The following is a 20215-nucleotide window of genomic DNA, read 5'->3' on the forward strand; positions in this document are numbered from 1 at the left end:
TTCGTCTCTGTGATGCGGGTACACCAAGAGTGGCTACGGTTGGGCGGATCCATGCGCAAATTTTGCATCTTGATTGGCCGAGAAAAGAGCCAATGAATCGACTCCTCCATCCCCCATGTTTCAAGGGGACAATATAAAGGAGAGAGAAGACCGCCAACTCGATTGAAGCGACAGTCTTACATATCCTGGCATCATGTTGACGCGACGCCTTCTTCGACGGGAGATTACCTATGAATCTACCAGGGCAACCACAAGGGTCGCCACGGCGACGTGCAAGAAGCGGCTTCATTCTAATCGAGGCGACGACGACCACCAGGATCCCGAAGCATCATTTCCTGATGCAAAACGACAGCGCCGGAAGAAGAAACCAAAGTTTACGACCAAGTCTCTTCCTCGTCCGGTGGGCGATTCCTACGCCGTTTCGTATGGATGTTCCCGCGACTTCCACGAGGTCCGCGGGCGAGCCATCCTCACGGTCGCATCCAATGGACTGAAGCCAGCATATTATTTCACATTTGTGCCCGACGCTTGTCCGATGCTAATTCACCCCCCTTCGGCCGATACTTCAGGAAAACAAAGGCCATACTCGTCCGATGAAAACGCACTTTTGGTGCGACTGAAGGAAAGAGAGGGAATGCCATGGTCGGAGATCGCCGCCCACTTTCCTGACCGAAGTGCATCATCCCTCCAAGTCCACTACTCAACCAAATTACGCCACAAGGCCACCACTGGAAGAGAACAAAGATGCCGATGAGAGGCACTAACGTCGAGAGCGCTGGGGCCAAAGCCAGCCTAGCCGAAAGTGGCCGGCAAGCGTATCCAGTGTATTATCTACTTTCCGCAGCGCTCGACCTTGACAATGGGCTGGGCACGCCTTGGTAGGGAACAGTCTTGGATGACACCCTTTTTCACGGGTCTTTTGAGGTGGCCACGTCAGCACAGGGGCTGGTGCAACAGGACGGAGGTCTGTCGGTTTGTTTCGCGCCTTTGAGCTACTGTCGTGCTATATGAGAAGGAATGCTCCTTCAGCACCCTCTCCTCTCACTCCTCAGCCTCGCCAGTCATGGAACGTTTACAGTTTCAATACGTGGTCATTTGAGGCTGCGCTGCCACGGTGCAGGTCCGATCTCAAGAGAACCGCTGGTATTACGCCCCCTACGGTGGAAAAGGAAGGCGGCGGCTTGCGGTCGTCTCTTCGCTCGACAAGGCCGCTAAATAACACCAACAATCCCCGAGTGATCTCCAGGAAAGGCATGCCATGGTTACCCGAGGAGGAGGACCTCTGGGTGAAGTTAAAAAGGGAACAGGGGCAATGGCGTTGACGATCAAGGGCGTACCGCTCTGTGCTGGGCGGCCTATGAAGGGCAGACGACGGTCGTGAGACGGTTGCTGGAGGATGCCGATGTCCGAGTGGATGTCAGGGATCACGAGGGAATCGACGCTCTGAAGGCGGCGGAGAATCGGCATCATCATGATGTTGTTGGCCTCCTACAGGCTTTCCGAGAGGGCCATCACCGCGTCGACGGTATCTTTGCCAAACCTGACCTGCCTAGGCCCTGATTTCTTCGTCCGATCATGAGTTGGCACTCTTGATCAACTGTGGTTGGGAACAGTGTCTTCGCCCAGGTGTACCATTGAATGCAGAAATCAAGAGAGGACCAGCTTCTTGGGTCAAGTGTGCGTTAACCGGTGAGGGTCTGGAATGGATAAAGTGTACGGTGCAAGAGGGTGTGGCACTAAACGGGCAATGAGGTAATGCGAATAGTGTGTCATGCACGCTGGTGTAGAGAAATGACACGCTCACATGGATACTTGTTGAGTCCCGAGCAGCACGAGGTTTTTCTCCTAGTTCATGCAACACGGAGGACGATTGACGAGCTGTTCTTTGGTCACTGAGTCCTTTGCGGCGAATACCAAGGATGTCTTTGGTCTGAACAGGCAAGCCACAACCTGTGACGGCTTGTAATGATAGGATATGTGGAGTGAGCCGGCAAGTCTTTGATTGCGGGGATGTGGAGCGCTGGTGTCACTTTGACTGCTATGTAAGAGAGAGGATGTGGCGCTCGGATGGAGGTCAAGCAAACCTCTCTGTACTCATAGTTCTGATTCGCGTTACTTTGCCGCACGCACGACTGAAAGGAGGACGGAACTTGTCAAATGTAGTGGAGCCCGCGGACAAAATTGGAGGTTGCCGTATACCATGTTGGACGTCGGGGCATCAGGCAGCGATAACCGATCACCTGAAAAAGTCAGGCAAGATAGAGAGAAGGCGGACAGTTGGCTGTCCACCAAGGTAGAGAGAGGGCTGGAAACTGAGATGTAAGAAGAGGCTATAGCAAGTTGCAGCCAGAAGCGACAGGGAACCAGTCTTAAGTTATCGGACCTAAGTCGAGTTTCGAGTGGTGATGCGTGCGGGGCCAGCCATGAGGACAACCAACATATCCGAATGGCATAGCATTCTCCGAAGTGGCGCCGCACATCATGGTAATTAAATAATCGCTGGGCCGATCGGAAGCTGGCTTTTGTTCTGCACAACGAGGACTCCAAAACTGGGAGGACATACTTGTTGCACTCTAGAAACGTACCATGATCGATTGGTAGCAGTTGCTGGGAGTTGATCGTTGTGGTTAGCCGATAGTTCGAGCAGTGTGAGACTAGCCAAGGGCCTTCATGGTAACGGTCCGCGAGACCAGGACAGTACGTCAAACTGCACGCGATAATACTTCACCACACTTTTATGGTGGCAGAATGCGACTTAGTCGCCGGAGCATCCCTATCGCTCTCCCTGAGAATGGCATCTGTGCCCACAGGGGCCACGGTTCAGAGGTAGATGTCCGTCTCTTCCCCAATGCCTTCACTTCGTGAGCAATGTTGTTTGAAAGTTTTGCAAGATCTCGGCTTGCAGTTTCCATAGCGTTGTATCCATCGCCTGTAAATTAGAGCCTTCCAAACTGGATTGTCTCAATCATTGTGGTGAGTTCACGAACAAAGTCGCTCAAGCAACCGGTGATGACAGTTGTTTGAAGGTCTGATGTTTGTTTCTCGTTGGTATGGTGGAGTTCCATTTTATCTATTAGGCGACGAACAGAGCAAGCAGAACAAAAACAAACCCCTAACTTCTGTGTCGGGAATCATTGGCTTTTGTAAATCAGGAGGACTATAAATAGGTCGTTACCTGGGGCATTCCAAAAGTTCACCCAATTCAAGGCACCCAATGGCAGGCTTCTAAGCGTGCTGACTGCAGCTTCCCCTCATTTGTCACGCGCAGGGGGCGGCGCGTAGCACTTACGAGTCGTTTATTGCCGGGTCTATGGCCAATTCTCTCGTAATCATAGTATGATTGGTCTGGATTGTGCACACTCACCTGGTGGTTAAAGATATCACCAATGACATAGGCCTTGAGTTCCTCCCAATCCGGGTGTATTATACCCGCTCAGGCCCCGTTAACAGCCCCGAGTGACAGGGTTCCCCTCTTAAATCACTTATGTTGGACTTCTGGTATTGTACATGCCGCTTAGCCAGTACGATGGTTAGCCGCTACGTGATCTTGTCAAGACACCGGTCTCTCAGCCTACAAAAACCTGTCGAACTTCCAATCTCTACAGTTCACATCTACAGACCACCAGAAGCAGGATCGCATATCATTCTTGTATCTTTCAGGAGCCCTAAACTCACTATTCGAAATCACCAAGGTGGGTTATTCAAGCGGTAATTCATCGATCAATCGCTCACGCTTCCAATTTAGAATGTGCCAAGTCAACGTTGCGACCAAGATTTATACATGCGGTTGCAGGGTCAAAGAAGACATGAACTTCGTCCCTTGCAAAGATATTGGCACCCCTAAGTGCCCGGGTCGCATTCCCAACCCACTGGCCTCACATAGAGAGAGGGGAAAATGCGAGAGATATGACTGCCCGAACCCATAGTCGATCAGACAGAGAGGTTTACGAGAAGGGGGTTGTGCGCAGTGGCCGTATGTGGAGGGCCGAGGGCTCATCTCGAAGGGGCATTGAAGGGGCGTTGATTATGACACGCTATTTCAGATGGCATTGTATTTGGTTCAGTATAACCGCATACTTCATGAGTGCATTGAGATTGCGTCATCATTCTCTCTCATCGCAACAGAATCTCGAACTGCCAACGCTGGTCTTCAATGAGTGCCCTCAAATCAGAGTATTCTCCTGTCCAGCATCGTTGTATCACAGGTCCAGCTGCCAGTCCGTCAACCGGCGGATAGCTTTTGGAGGCGAACAGTTTGTCAACCAATTCTTGGTATTTCTCCATCTCTTCCAGAGACTTGAATGGACCTGGAGACCTGTAGGGCCAATGGCCAGTCATTATCGTATAGTAGATGGACCCGAGGCTGAAAATATCCGTGCTTTTCGTCGATTCCTGATTGCAAGGATTAAAAAATCCGGCGTCGGGGAGATGCCGACCATCTATTTCTCCATTTGTTGACCCCCCAAAGTCACAGAGCAGAAGATCGAGCTTGTTTCCGGCGACACTATGTAACAGAAAGTTCTCAGGTCGAAGATCAGAGTGTATCACACCTTTTTGATGAATGAATTGGATCGCCTCCGCGGCTTGCGTGCGCCATTTGAATCGTAGAGACATATCGATGCTAGCATGGTGCTGGTCAATGTAGTTCTGTAGATTTCCATCGCTTGCTTCGGCAAATAACAATCCAAACGGGTCATCCGAGACGCCCTTGAACCTAGGAAGAAGTCAATCACTGACCACAAGAAGTCAGGGGCTAACGGACTCTATTATTCTTGGATGCAGTCCTAGGATTTCCAGAAGTCGTTTTTCCACCTCGAAACTCCGCTTCATGTCTCGAACGAACCACTTATCCGCCGCTGTCTTAGAATGCCACCAAGAGAATCGTGGACATTTGATGATGACGCCTGGCGCCACGCGTGCAATACGGGAAGTTGAGCCTTCGCCCAAGATTTCGCCAAGAAGAGGCTCGTACAGGACCGGGTCCTCTTTTTCGACGTTTATGTCACCTGCGCATTCCGGGATTGACGTTGCGTATGTATCGTCCGCCGTACCTGGAGGTTGTTTCCCATTGACAGGGCCTCTACAGCACTCAACATCATCTGGCTTCTCACGATTTGGGAGACGAACTTTAAAGAGCGAAGGTACTTTGAAGAGAATGAGACGATACAGATGATATTGCAGAACTGAGAAAAAGGCGAAACCGTGATTCCACATGCTCGTCAACATTTTGGAGATGTGCTCGAAGGGAGTCTTGTGACAAGGAACTGGAGACAAAGAAAGGAGGTCGGTGTCTTTCGAGCCAAGGTCAAGGTGTCTTGCAAACTGCTCAAACAACGGGAGCATAGTCATTGACCAATGATAATCCGCTATATGCACAGACCAACCTGTCGATCAGCTACGATCGAAAACTTGAAATCAAACCAAGAACGATAGTAGCAAAACAGAACGCGGACGGGAAGACTTCATGTCAAGGCAACAGAGGGGAAGGTTACGAGACGGCGTATTGGGGCGCTAAACTTAAAAAAAAGCAAAACTAAGCTGAAGAGGCAGTTCACAGGTCCGCCGTTTACGTTGTGGTTTTAGGTGCAAGAGAAAATGAGGGAATGGCCTAAGTATCGATTAGGATGGCATTTCCTACGTGGAATCTTGAGCGTCGTGCTTCAGTATACCTGTATGGACCTTTACTCCTCCGGGCGAATTTCTGTGCAAACTGTGTCGTCACCTCAGACCAAGCAAGATTCTGTTCTTCCCCGCTCCCCCTCCTCCTTGACTCGGCAAACGAGCCCGCTATCCGACATTCGGCTCCTTGCCAATCCAACGTGGTCTTAAGCGTGCTCTGAACGGAGATCTCTTTTATCTGGTCGATCAACTGGTCTCAGCCTTCCCACGATCCTTCGCCAACCTCAAAAACCTTGACCAATCACGATGGCCCCAGGAATGCATTTCTCGCTCCCAGGATCTACTCGAACCACTCCTGGTAGCGTCTACTGTTCCCGGGACCATGTTTATAGCTCCTAGAGAGAGCGAGGCCGTTCCTGGGAACCTGTCAGATTCGTTAGATAAAAATAAATGATTTATGTGTCTGTCATGATGTCTTGTGTTGATCCTAAATCAGGGGCCCTGTATCTAAAGCGGACTTATGCTAGGCCTATCCAAGTGCTGACTAATCTAACACACCCCCTCAGCTGAAGCCGAAGGCAAAGCTGACATGAAGCTATAGCGACACTATTCAATATCACCCATATACGCCATCAATGAGTTGTGATCGAGCTCTTCATTTTGCTGACTTTCTATAGCCTCTCGTTCCGTAATCTTATTGGCTATATTGACGAGATTGACTTGCTTCAGGAACTCGTTGAATTCGGTCCTTGACAAAGCTTTCGTCAACCCGTTCGCGATCATCTTCTTCGTGGAGACGTGTTCGACTGTGATCCGTCTATCTCTCACCTCCTGTCGCAGCCAATGATTGTGGATATCGACATGCCGTAGTTTTGTCTGCAATCGAGCTATTTCATCTGTCACTAGGCGAATGGTTTGGCGATTATCGCAATGAATTCGTATCCGCTGTTCATCAAGATTGACACTCAATTCGTCCAGCAGGCGCTTGATATATTGACCTTCTTTGGCGCCTTGAGATAGCGATAGCAATTCAGCTTCTGTGGTTGACGTTGTCACGGTGTTTTGCTTATTTGCTCGCCATCCGATGACTCCACCGAACAGAACCATGACATAAGCCTGAGAACTCTTCCGGTCCAGTGTATTGTCTGCGAACGAGGCATCGGTTGCCACTAGGAAGTCGTCCGCTCCTCCTAGCTGTAGAGCTAGTGCTCGGTGCTGATGTAGATAGTGTAGAACGCGGTCCGCAGCAGCATGATGTTCTGGGCCAGGATTTGTCAAAAATCTAGCTAACCGAGATACTGCGAATGCAATATCAATTCGAGTGGTGACTGCGGCGTAGAGTAAGGATCCAATCTTCCTTTGATATCTTCGTACAGTTTGACCTGACGCTCGTTCTTTATAGGGGAGTAATTCAGTTTTGATCATTGGTGTCTCGCCTGGTTGAGTTGTATCCGCAAGCCTTGATATTTTATCAATGTAGGATGCTTGACTTAGCCACGCCTTTCTTTGTTTTCGGTCCCGATAGATGGCAATTCCTAGGAACCATTGGAGGTCTTCACCACCGGAAATGTTGTATTGACCTTTCAGTTGGTTGACCAGGTCCTTGGCCTTTGAGTGTTGGGACTTCCGGTAAGCAAGGACAATGTCATCAACGTAGAAGAAGATAAGAATGCCGTCATAAGTCATGCAGCAGGGTTCGTGCGGGATTGGTTTGAATCCTATATCAAGGAGAGTAGTGGTGAATAGTCGTTGCCACAGCACCGGTGATTGCCGTAGTCCATAAACTGCTTTATTGAGATGAAAGATCTTTCCTCTCTGTTGGTATCCCCGAGGCATTCGCATGAAGACTTTCTTATTCAAGGGCGCATGCACGAAGGCGTTGACTGCGTCATACTGCTTGAGCTCTAGATCAAATCGAGCTGCAATTGCTATAAAGGTCCGAAATGAACGTGCTGCCAATGTCGCCGCGTACGTGTCTTCTGCTTTATCCTTGTTTTGTTGATCACCTCGTACAACTAGTCGAGCTTTGCACTTCATCAATCGGCCGTGTTTATCGAACTTATATATGTAGACCCACATGCAGTCTAGTATCTGATCTCCTTTTGCTTCAGATCGGTTGACTGTGGTCCAAGAATTCATTGGAACGTGGCTCTGCAGGTGTTCTTTCTCTGCTTGTTCGAACAGCCATCCCAAAGGGTGTCTTTCAATGTCTTCATGTTTTGTAGGTGGCGGAGGCAAGTCTCGACGATGAACAGCTTTCATACCTTTGCGCATCAGTCGCTGGAGCTGTGTTCGATCGAGAGTTTTCCCATGTAATCAGCTGATATGTTGACTCATCCGTCCGGCTGTAAATGCTGCTTTCCACACTGCATTTCTTGGTGAATTGAATGCTTCGATTGGTTCACTGTCCTCCAGACCTTCTTCCGGTCCTTGAATTGAGGCAGCTAACAAAGCTGTTGGCGGGGTTTGTTGAGGTGTAGGATATGGTGGAATCTGGTCCTTCATGACGTCGTCATCATTGGAGTAGGGTTCAGAAGAGCCTTGTTCCACAAGCTTAATTGCTTCTTTAACTGATTGTGTAAGGTTCTGATCACTGAGTACCTGAGTGTCGGATTCATTTTCAAGTTCGTGGATTTCTTCATCTAGAACTCCGAAATTGCCGACGAAGATATCTTCTGAATTTGAGCTTGAACTTGCATCCCCTTCTGTCCGCGAGCCCATGACATTCTCCGGTGTATGCAGAGAGGTGAGTAGTTGTGCTAGATCACCCAGATCAATGTGTAGACAGTCATCCTTCATGCGATCAAGGTTGCCGTCAAATAACTCGTCTTCGTTGAAAATCACGTCTCTGGCGCGTATGACAGTGTTCTTGATTGGGTTCCAAATCCTGTAAACATTGGTCGAGTCATATCCAACGAGGTATCCGATCCAGGCTTTGGGGTTGAATCTTTGGAGTCGTTTCTCTTTCTTCAGGTATTCCGTCGTTAAAGCAAAAGCCTTACAGCCGTAGACCTTTAGGTGAGCTTGTTGCGGTTTGCGATCAGGCCTGACAACACCTTCTCTTTGACCCAGAGAGGTATGGAACCGATCATACGGCGACTTCCAGTTGAACTTGTATCGAGGCGTCCGATTATGAAGGTAAACCGCGGCGCGACTAATCTCTGGCCATAGAGCCGCTGGCAACTTGGCCCCATGACGCATGGAACGCGCTTTGTCCTTGATCACACCCCCTGAGCGTTCGGCGGCTCCATCGAGTTCTTTGACATGAGGCGGCGAAGGTTCGATCTTGACATGCTGGCTTTCTAGCCATTGGAGGACGATTTTGCGTTTCATGAAAATCTCATTATCACATTCAATTTTCCGTGGACGAATCTGATATTGGCGTTCGAGCAGTCCAAAAAGGTGTCTTAACGCAGCAAGAACGGTCTCTGATTTGTGGTCTGTAAGATAGTAATCCCACATGAATCCGGACCAACGGTCAGTGATCAATAGTTGACTTTTGTAGCCACCGTATCCAGTATTATAGTCATGAAAATCAAGCGCCAGTTGGATACCTGGTTCTTCTTCGATTTCTCGTGGTTCTCGCCGAATTCGTCGTTTGGCTTTGGAAGTTCCGCATGCCTCACATTCAACAGTTTTTAAACCTTTGATCCGTACGCCTTTAGATGCGTTAACTAGGTGTTCTAGGGCTTGTGGTCCTGGATGCCCTAGACGTAGGTGCCACTGCATGGCATCTCCAATGACCGGACGCCGTTCAGTCCATGTGTTGAATTTGTGTTTTCTGATATGAAATGCCATTCGCGTGTATGGGTGGTCGTCTGGAATATACTCCAGTACCGATTGGTCATGTATTTCATGCAGGTAGGCCACCACAGAGTCATCTACACGTCGTAGGCAGTTGTGTTGAGGTCGAGTGTCCCACCAGTATCCTAGTTTTCGAAGCTGCCGAAAGGACACTAAGTTGGTTACAAATCCCTCGCAGTATGCGACATCGTACAGTCGAAGGATTCGCAGTTTCTTCTTCGGACCAAGGACTTGTATATCGACGTCTCCATAGCCATGAATAGCCACCTTGCTGTCTCCGGCCCACACGAAATCACCGTCGGGTGCAGATCGGAAATTGATAAAGCGTCCGATTTCATTGAATATATGGATTGTCGTTCCGGAGTCGAGAATGGATGAATTCTTCAGTGGATATTGATCAATAGAAAAGGCCGCTCTTGACAATAAGGGGGGTTGTACATAGAAACTTGCCTTGCATTTAGTAACCTCCCGAAGTAGGAGTCAATCATTTTCATATTTAGCATCCCGACCTACCTCCTTGCCTTTAAACATTGATTTTTGAAGTCGTTTGACTTCCTCTGTTAGCCCATGATCATTCTTGAGCTTCTCTTCAACCCGCTGCTGCACTGATGTCTTCGGCGTAAACCAATCAGGAGCTTTATTCGGGAAGATGTAGTAACAGGCTTGAAGTTCATGACCTTGATTGCAAGCACGACATTTTGGCCCCGATCCCGTGACAAGGGAAGTAATCCGGGAATGCCGTCTCTTTCCCCTCCCAGTATTCTGGGTTGATTGGGATCCCCTCTCAGCGTCCTGAGTTGATTGGGATGATTGCTTGCCAGTCTTCTTCTTCCCTGTTTTAACCCGCTTTTCGACGACACTGTTGATTGACGAATCAGATGATTCATCCGCAGTGCCTTGTCCAGCAAAGGTAGGTCCAAAAGATCCCTTAGCAACTCTTGATTTTGCATCAGGTCTAGAGGCCTTTACAGCTTTGCGGAAGTCATTTGCTAAGGTCCGATAGCTCAGAGTGCCTTCCTCCACTTGAATTGACTTTGTCAGCCGATAGGCCTCAGTCCATGAAGGTATGATCAAGTTGACGGCTGTGAGAAAGTCTTCGAACCAATCGTCAATGTTCGTGGCGAAGGAGAGATCTCTTTCAAGACCTTTAGCCATTGTCTGTTCCCAATTTGTAATCCATAATTCAACGTCTTTTGGTATTTTGGATAATGGTTTCACTGAACGCCTGTACGCGTCCTTGATATCTCGCTTGATATCGTACTCATTTGATCCGACTTGCTCCTTCAAGGCATTGTACCATTCTTTGATATCTTTCTCATAGCCAAAACATGTCTCCCTATAGCGAGAAGCAACCGTTCTCATCATCCATGATTGAAGCTTATTGAGTGCTTCCCGCTGTTTCTCGTACTGATCTTTCTGATCTTTATAGATGGTGTAGGCTAGTTGGAAAGTAGCTTGTCCTTCGCTCGATAAATCCACAATCGACACGTCACCCGTTGGTGAGATGTTTCTGTGAGTGTTTGTAGAGGAACCGCGAGTTTGGACCTGCGTTTGGAAATTCTTTGGTTCTGGTGCTGTAGGTTTAATATGGAAGGAGTCTGATCCTGCTATTTGATCGAGCAGGTCCCTTAGCTTTGCTTCTGCTTTGAATTGCTTGTTCCACGCATCCTAATCATTCGGAGATTTGAGGATGACCGATTCGTTGTACGACATGTTCCCAGGTATTGGAAATGTCGATTTCCGGAATAGGGGTCAACGGCAGAACAGTAGGACTTGTAGGACTTGATGAAGAGGGAGAAAAGAATCTAGCGAATCTGTATGTGCGAGGATAGCTCTTTGAGACACTGAGACTCTTAATTGTCAGATTCGTTAGATAAAAATAAATGATTTATGTGTCTGTCATGATGTCTTGTGTTGATCCTAAGTCAGGGGCCCTGTATCTAAAGCGGACTTATGCTAGGCCTATCCAAGTGCTGACTAATCTAACAGAACCCTACCATGGGCCCTGGGGTCCGGGAACTGAGTGGTGCTGTGGGTGCAAAAGAGGAGAGCGCCAGAGGCCGTTTTCGATTAAGACAAAACCCCAAGAGAAGATCCAATTGAGGCTCTCTTTCACGATGGGAGGAAGGATCTTTGGGTGTATGTTCCTTATTCATACGCTGCGGTGCCCTTGTGATGATTCTATACATTTGGATCCACATGATGACTCCCGACAAGTCCTCGTCAGTGTTATCTACTATTAGGAGGAAGGGCGTGAGGCAGCTAGGTGAAAATGAAGTTAAGGAACCATGTGTCACACCTTTCTCTGGAATTGGTTAATTCAGAAAAGGCGGTGTGATGGTGAAGGCAACCCTTCCGCTTCAAATTAACATTAGATATCATCACACCCTTGCTGCGGCGCATACCTACTCATTGACAGATACCTCAAACTCATTATATTACTATTGTTACTTTTCGTTCGATATGAGCTCCATCGACCATTGTGCAGTGTGTAGCTGGACCGCTGAACGTCAAAAGTATTGTAACTACAAAAGCTACGTCAAGCTCTTCTATGAAGCAGGCGACCGAGGCGTCTGCTCATTGGGCTCAAACTTGACTCTGAAAGACCGAGGTGCCAGCCTTCCGACGTTTGAAGTACCAAACATTCAGTTTGTGCAGGAAGAGACATCTATTCCTGTTCCCACTATTGTTGAGTCTTGGGAGGAAGACGAACACACTCTTATCTTAATGAAGCGTATTGCTGGCGAACCCCTCAGCAAAGCTTGGCCGAAGCTCTCTATGAGCTGCGTGCTTAATTGAATCCAACGGGCCAATTAAAGCTAGTTTTTGACTCGGCGCCGGCTGCGCTGTTAAGCTCTTGCACTTATTGCAAAGGACCTTTCCATAGTGTCTGCCCTCGCAATAGTCTGCGCGACTGCGGCAGTAATCTGTATCAGGATATAATTGGTTGTCAGTCGGACCCCGCAGCCCATCATCAGTGGTGGATCATTTCCTCGGTGGACCAGCTACAGTACATTGTCCAATGAAAGCCGTCCTGTTTGAGGGTGAGGGATCTCGACTGCGGAGAAGCTTGGCAGGAACCACTGCGGCACTAAGTTTCGCTCTGCTTCCTTCCATCCAATAGTCTGTCCTACTGGCAAGCCTGCGGCGCTAGCATCTCAGGCGCTGAGGACACAAGGTATCTCCAGCCGCCACATGTCGTCTCTGTAGGAAGTTTTCAATATTATAGTCAGCAAAGACTTCGATCGCGCCCTTTACGTTCCCAGACCCATGGGCGGGTATTTTTGAATATACTCAGACCTTACAATAAGTAAATTCAAGGAGACTCCTAACGCTGCAATGGTGATTTCAAGCATGAGATTGGATTCTAAAATCCTGAAGAGTATTGCAGTGAGTCTTGAGATACAATATGAAGTATACCAGGCGTATTTGACATGTGTGGACCAGGAATGATATACAGATAGACGTCACCAAATGGACAGCCAAAAAGTAAAAACATAAAAGCCGAAGTTCCAACTTAACTCTGTTGCCAAGCTGCAAGACTGGCACGATACATCTTCCCACGGCTGTCATTGGAATCGCAGTCTCTTTGAGCGACGCAGCAAAGGTTTCATAACGGTAGCTGTGTGGGAATCCAATAAGCGTGGGTCGATATTTGCCGTCTCCAAGTCAACGGATGAAGCGTGAGTCTCGGTGCCTGAACCATCGTCTGATTTCCGAGAAGCGTCTGAGCCGTCGATAGATGAAGAATCACTGCAAGTTACCTGAGGTGTTTTTGGGAGATGCTGCAGTTTAATTTGGATATCACATGAGTGCACAGTAACAGCATGGGCCAAGAATTTAGTAACCTCGGTGAACTTAGGGACATTGTGGCAGGCTGCCCATGTGCAGCTAATCCCGTCGTATGCAAGGATGAGATGAGAATTGATGAGATGGCGACGAAGAGAATCTTTTCGCTTAGGAGGGAATTTACGTGGAGGAGGATTAGATGCCGAACGACGGGATAAACCGCAACAGATAATGCAAACATCCCTTGGACGATCCAGGTTTTCTCTTCAGGAGTTAATGGTTCTTCTGACTTTTCATGTTCATCATCATCAACGTCATCATCTATATCCCAGTTGATTTGGTTGCCTCGCCGATTCGGTTCGCAGAGCTGTGAGAGTGCAACCATGTCCTTGGTAACCTGGATACGTCGTGCAAGTAGCTTATCCGCTTCAAAGCACTCCGCTTCAGGCCCGTAGAAATTTTCCACAAGTCGCGCTTGCTCAGGGAAGACGTACTCGGGGATGGCGAGCTCGCAACACTCATCCTCGGAGGTGTCAGCGTCACAGTCGTCAACATCGGACTGGCCGAGAAGTTGCTTGATCTGTTTGTCGACTTCAAGCACGGGTGCATTGTGAAAGTATTCCTTTCTGGCTGTCTGTCAGGTGTCGTTTGCTAGCGTTTTCCTTAGCTGAGATAGCTCTTTCTTGACTGCTTCGTGCCTTTGATAGAGGTGAGGGCTTGGAGCGCTTGTCGGCTTGAATCATATGTCATTGGTAAAGATTTGTGAAGTTCGTAGCCATATGAAGTGCGCTCAAGTCGCCGAAGGAGGGTATCTAGTATCTCCGGCTTCCATCGGAGGTCAAGAGACTGGCGGCGTTTAGGAACTCGGAGCCGCCATATTAGCTCTGGTGTTAAGTCGGTATTGAGGAAAGCCCCATCGCGGAAGGCTAGTGAGATGATTTGGTTGATTGGGCAATATGCCAGTTGGTAATCACCGTGCATGAAAAATTTGGATCTGAAAAAAGAAAAGGATCAGAAGATAGGACAAGTAGATGTCTTCAGAATGCAGGTTAAAAATGCTCTTACCCGTCAGCGCCTTCTGGATGACCTTTAAGATTCCAAAAGTCAATGATAGCACAAAGGACATCACGTTTGCTATCTAGGTCTCTAAGGTAAAAGAGCTTAATGTCGCGGTAGCAGACTGAAGCTGGAAGATCGTCCACCAAAACATGTTTGGGAAGGTCGCTCTGGAAAGTCTAGCCCCGTTTGTGTTTTCCCAGGGATGTGTCACCTAAAGAGGCCTTCTGCGGAAGTAGCACGCCTGGTCGAGTCCTGGTGATGGCGGACCAGAGCTGGGTTATGGCAAATTGGATGATCATGCTTCCATGACGAAAAAACCTTGAATATACCCAGTGATGGCGGTAGGTGACACAGAAGACATCCACGTCCAGTGTGTTCTTTTTCTTCATACACCGGGGGACCTTGCGCTCCGCAGGGAATACATGTTTGAGAAACTATTGTCTACATTAGCTTCGTACCTTATAGGGACCAAGAAAGCTAGAATACCCATCACATCTGTTCATGAACTTCACCATTCATGGAACGCCGGGCGAATAGGCCAAAGTATTGACAAAGGCGTCGCCAGTATTCGTCATATGACTGAAGAAGTTTCTTCTGAGAGGTCTTGTACATCCAATCAAAAAAATTCATGTAAATTACTTGATCCTCTGAAAGTAGATATTCCACGTAGTCCTTGTTCAACTGGATGCAATACTTGTCGCTAGTGTGTTATTTCTGAACCATCCTCTGGGGGTTTTCAACTCAAGGATGATACATACTTTCGCCAGTATTGTTCGATAACAGCAAGACCTTCAAGCATCTTGGGCTTGAAGTTTGGGGGGAGCCATCCAAGGCTGCGGTAATGTTCGAGTCTGGCTTGAGTCTCCTCGCAGAGAATGGGGTCAGTCCAGTACTGGTGCTCACCAGGTTAAGCAGGAGGCACAGGAGGGGGGGCCATCGCGGCCAGATGCAAATATTAGAGATTAGGGTACGGAGTTCAGGAAATGAATCAAGACGCGATCGACTTGGAGATTGGAGAGGGGATATGCTGAGGCGAGAGGAGGATGGGAGGTGGGAGGGTGTGAGGAAAAGGATGAGTGAAGACGAGTCCATTTTATACGGCACCCGACCAGGTCGGTCAAAAGTAGAGAACAGCTGGATATGGCCGCAGAGGAGGCCATTTTTGGCGTCGCTTTGGTCGTGAGTTGAAACGAATTGAATGCTTGCTGAGGTTGAGCGGCTGCATTAACTAACTAACTAACTAGTTAACCTAACTAGTTAGTTAGTTAGTTACCTCAGAACAGTGACTAAACAATTCTTGGCAGGTGCGGAATAGTGATGCGAAGCATGTGCTAGAATGCTAAAGCAGCGACTCGCCGCTGGGAGTTACAGGTGGAAATGCGGCCGTTAATGGCCTCAGTAGCGGTCATTTTCGGCGTCAATTTCACAGGTCCTCACATTCTATATGTAAAAAGATGGCGTTATAAGTAACTGCTTCACTTGAGATATCTGCACGCTTGTCTTATTCCTGGATGGTCCGCATTTGTCTCTTTCTGGTTCTCTTTTCCACTTTTGATGGCGAAGCAGCTGTTTTCAAGGTGGTTCCGGCAATGCTGTATAGGGAGCTCGAACTTGAATCCGAACGCTTAGCAAATAATTCACCCACTTCAGTCGCCGACTTAGGTTGCAGGCCCGGAAGCGTATTTTTGCTCCCATCACGTTTTGCTTTCAGAGTACCTCGTTTCCGCCGTTGGCTGGTCAACTGCTGAGGAGTTGGTTGGAGAATCCATCTGACCAGATCCTCGTCCAAACCACCCGGGCCTAGCAGGCAGGTGGGTATGTCTTGCAAAGGTTGATCGGCTCCAGGGGCCCCCAGTATTGATGGGACATTGCTATCAGTGGGGGCTTCAGCAAGCGCGAACATGCCTGGTTCCCAATATACTTGGTCAGCGGTTGGCCAGCTGGAAGGGAAGGGCCTCATATTCTGACCATCTACCTCCATTGGTCCAAAGAACACTTGGTCTGGCTGACAGAGTTGCAGCGAGGCCTCATCCCAAGCTTGGACATTCACCAGCTTCTTCGAATTCTTGCAGGCCCTTTCGAAAAGCTGGAATGCTTCCACGGGGGCAAGGCCGGATAGGATGTTGACAGGGAGGTTGACGCATAGATCCACCTGTAACTCAGCAACTGCTAAAATAGGGCTGATGTGCCCTGCAGGCGAACCTTCGGATGTTTACTCAACGAACGCAAATAAAGAAGATCATCGGGGTGATCGTCGATACTAGCGTAGGCCTCCTTCCACTATGAGTATGTCTCTCTTCACGAGTTGCACTCTTTTGCCTTACCAGGATTTCAATATTCAAGGTGACCATATCTATTCATCAGAGTTGTAAAGACCTATGATACGGAAAAGATCATGTATTGTGGGCACTCACTTATTGTCCAATCGCCTGAGAACTGCGTTATCAATGGCTGTCAGAGCTCCAGTCAACGACTCTGTAGCTAGTGAAGTCCAGGCAACTAATAATGATAGATCTCCTGAAGTAGGAAGTAATTAGAAACTACCTTCGGGCTGGTTGAGTTATATCGCTCTTCGGGGCCTCGAGTATTTGGACTACTTCAGAGAAAATATCAGGAGATACCAGACAAGGCAAGTCGTACAGTAACCATGAGAAATTAGAACTCCCACCCGACAATACCAGCATCTACTATGGAAGTTCTTTGTTGTGTACGTTATAAGGAATGTGTCAATCTCTTTGATGACCGTCCTGATCACGAATGAACCCAATGTTAGGAGGGCTGTAATTTACCAGCCTGAGCTCGAGGTTAGACGGATCTCGGCTTGATGAAGCTAGCAGTATTAACCAAAAAGGATCTGTGATCTCAGTAAAATACCAGGGCGTTGATCAGGATAGAACTTTTTGTACTAACTGTAACTTACAAGATTGAACTTCTGGGAGACTCTCGCAGCGATAATAATTGATTGGTGGCACTTCTTGGGCAAAATTACTAGCGCCTAGGAGGATATGAGATGCGGATGCCCAGGGGAGCTCGCAGTCATATAGATCTATTGTGTCCTCAGAAAAATACAGTAACAAAGACCTCAGAACTAGCGAGGTGGCGGACCTTGGCGTCCTTTACTGCTTTGTGTCAAATAAATACACCATAGATTGGTGCTTAAAGTCTGTTACTGATATGGCCCACAAGCAGGGATGGCTCGCGTTCAATCAAAGCCGGCAGTAATAATCCACCTCCTACCAGAAATAGTGGTGCATCCTTTATCTCTGCTAGAGAAAGTGCGTTGGTAAGTTTGGTCGTGATTTACGTCTGGTTGGCTTTGGAAAAAACACTTAGGGACGTAAAAGGTGAATTGATGTTGTGACATCTGTAATAAAAGTTGTGAACCCCAGCCAAGGCTGATTGAGAAAAATTACAAGCAAGCTTCTTCCCAGTAAATCTTACTGCTATCAGTCAACTGAGAGTCAACCTTGTAAGTTACAGCAGCGTCGGATGACCTGCATATGCATCTCACTTCTATTATAACCCGGTTCGCTGTGTCCTCCTTACCGCTAGTCTGATTCGACCCCCAATAGCCATTAGAGTCGATTGGGGTGAGTAATTTACTTTATTTGCAATAGGCATGACCACTCGCTGGTCATTATAGTAATTTACGGGCACGGTCGAACAATAGGGTCATGGCTGTGAAGGAAAGACTCGTACTATAGAACTATGCTCTGACCTGATCCAGATCTTAAGAAAATAACCGTAAAATCACTGGCTCAGCGACTGTAAATCACAGCCCCGATAGCAGAGATAATAAACATGGTTGAGGGGGTGTTTGCATAAAACTTTCAGAAGTCTCGTCTCGCCCGACAAAACAAAGAAATTTCCTAAGAGGACTAGGTGATCGAGTTCATGTAAACACCTCTTGCACTGTTCGGGACTATAGTCCCCTGTGCCTGCATAATCCGTAGAAGTGGAAGACGCAGGCAGTTTTCCCAGGCACGGTACCTTCTCTTAGAAGCACAGGCAGCAGGCGCCCAGCAGGGAAAGAAGAGAAGCTCCCAATGAAAAAGCGCTCCCTAGCCACGTTGCGGCCAGCATATGCGGTCCGAGGTGAGAATGAACCCTAAGGTCACCTAGAAAGGTTTGGATCCCTCCGGATATCAAGCTGTATAGGATCGTCACCGTGATTGATGCACTCAGAATGGATATCGAAGCAACCTGTCTGCAGGTTAGTCTTCTGCTCTTTCATCGCCTAGGTACTTGACTTACAAGGGAGCATATGAGCGTTGGAGCTGCCCCCCACTTGAACATAATTGTAAAGAGCTCCGCAATGACAGCCAGCGCGGTTGCGGCCATTCCAATGATATATGCTGCGATAGCCAACTTGGAAGGTTTCGAGAGTCCGGAAAGCACAGCCTTGCTTGCCCCCGGCAGTAGCGAAGCCGAACCTGGTGCGTTGGACTCTAAGATTGCCACCAAGTCGAATGAAAATGACAACGTAGGCGTCGAGCAACTTGAATACTTAGATGCACCTTCCTCGCCGCCACAATATCCCCAGAGCCCCACTACATAATAGTCAGGTAGGGCCGACTGGATCTTGCTCCGTAGGTCAGACAGACTGCCGCTGGCATGGGTTAACGCATCGTGGGTTGAATCTCCGAGATTAGACGCTTGGTCAGACAGGCTGAAGGATCGAACGATCCTCTGTTGCATCAAGCTTTTCTAATCTATCTGAAGCGCGCAATCCGTCAGTGATTAGGTCATGGAGTGGTGTACTCTCTTACCTTCAGGAAAAACAAATCCCGGGGTGACGAAGTAGATCCACATCCCTCAAAGACGACGGCCAAACATATCAAGGCTGCCACGGATAATGCTAAGGGGAACAGCTTCAGAGTATTTCGTAGCATTGCAAAATGGGCAAACAGCACACGACCCAGAAGAGGCAGGTTGCTGCAAACAATGGACTAGCGCATATGATGGGCTATCAGATCGATATAAATGCTATGACTTTGAGGATATTCATCTGTTTACATAAATGAACTATAACAAGAAACTTGCCTGCAAGCGTAACTTACCAGCTGAATTGAGCAAATACCAGGTCAGATGAGAGTTCTAATACACGATTAACCCAAAAAATACTAGGGGCTTGACATGTATAAACAGAGCAGAAAGCCATTTCTAGCATTGCCATAATTTACTACTCAGTGCGGCCATCTTTGCTGGAGGCCATCAACGCTCGCCATGCTGTATTTAATTTAGTATGTTGGAGTTTCTTTTGAGATGGCTCTGGGAAAACGAGACACACAATGACAGGATTAATCAGTAATGAAACATGTCTTAGGTATGAAGCACTTTTTATCAATCCAGGGTAACTTGCTGGACTAGATGTGAGACTGCCAAAGGGTACAGTGGTACTTAATGGCATCTTCTTGTCATGTTATAGTATATAAAGCCCTAACCTTGTTTCTTTTTTTCCCCTTTATCTCCCGCTGCTTCACTTTGCCCAAGCCGGCTCATATGCTATAACTGGGGAGATAGGAAACGAGCCACAATCTAAATCTATCGATTCGCCCCTACTTTACCTAGACCTTCAAGAATTGATTCGTACGTAATCCACACGGATATGTCTAATGGTCATCACTAATTACGATAGATCATTCAACAACCTTTGCCAATGTGGTCCAGAGTAACTTGTTTCTGTGTTGGTTGCAAGAAACGCATCTTCTATGACGAATTGAACATCAGAGTGTTCTTCTACGACCCTGGAGCAAGCTTAGCGTCGTTCCTGTCCCATATCTTCTCTGCCAAACAAGATATCAGGAACTGCACCTTGTGTCAAGAATGTGTCGGAACATATTCGGAAGAAGAGCAGCAAAGAATCATCCGCAAGGAAGCGGATCTATTGAACTCTCTGAGAGGGAAGGTTCAGTGGAAAAACCGTGAATGCCAGTTATGTTAT

The 20215-nt window shown here is 48.0% G+C and overlaps 3 protein-coding genes across 3 annotated transcripts; 1 reads left to right on the forward strand and 2 right to left on the reverse strand.

Annotated features, from left to right (window-relative positions):
• Positions 1-193: 193 nt before the first annotated feature.
• CDV56_105461 (uncharacterized protein) lies at positions 194-1560 on the forward strand (the record flags this gene model as incomplete). The annotated part of the gene is made up of 4 exons (XM_026759080.1): positions 194-610; positions 676-878; positions 938-1286; positions 1369-1560. The coding sequence occupies 4 exons, from the start codon at positions 194-196 to the stop codon at positions 1558-1560; spliced, it is 1161 nt and encodes a 386-aa protein (XP_026613035.1).
• A 2553-nt stretch (positions 1561-4113) lies between these two features.
• CDV56_105754 (uncharacterized protein) lies at positions 4114-5226 on the reverse strand (the record flags this gene model as incomplete). Its single annotated transcript, XM_026759373.1, has 2 exons — positions 4114-4714; positions 4844-5226. 2 exons carry the CDS (start codon positions 5224-5226, stop codon positions 4114-4116), a joined length of 984 nt encoding a protein of 327 aa, XP_026613036.1.
• A 4677-nt stretch (positions 5227-9903) lies between these two features.
• On the reverse strand, positions 9904-16622 carry CDV56_106148 (uncharacterized protein; the record flags this gene model as incomplete). Its single annotated transcript, XM_026759767.1, has 7 exons — positions 9904-10933; positions 13503-13838; positions 13901-14206; positions 14278-14438; positions 15917-16423; positions 16474-16551; positions 16596-16622. 7 exons carry the CDS (start codon positions 16620-16622, stop codon positions 9904-9906), a joined length of 2445 nt encoding a protein of 814 aa, XP_026613037.1.
• Positions 16623-20215: the final 3593 nt, after the last annotated feature.

The sequence above is a fragment of the Aspergillus thermomutatus genome (genome assembly GCF_002237265.1).
Source record: "Aspergillus thermomutatus strain HMR AF 39 chromosome Unknown NODE_144, whole genome shotgun sequence".
NCBI lineage: Eukaryota > Fungi > Ascomycota > Eurotiomycetes > Eurotiales > Aspergillaceae > Aspergillus > Aspergillus thermomutatus.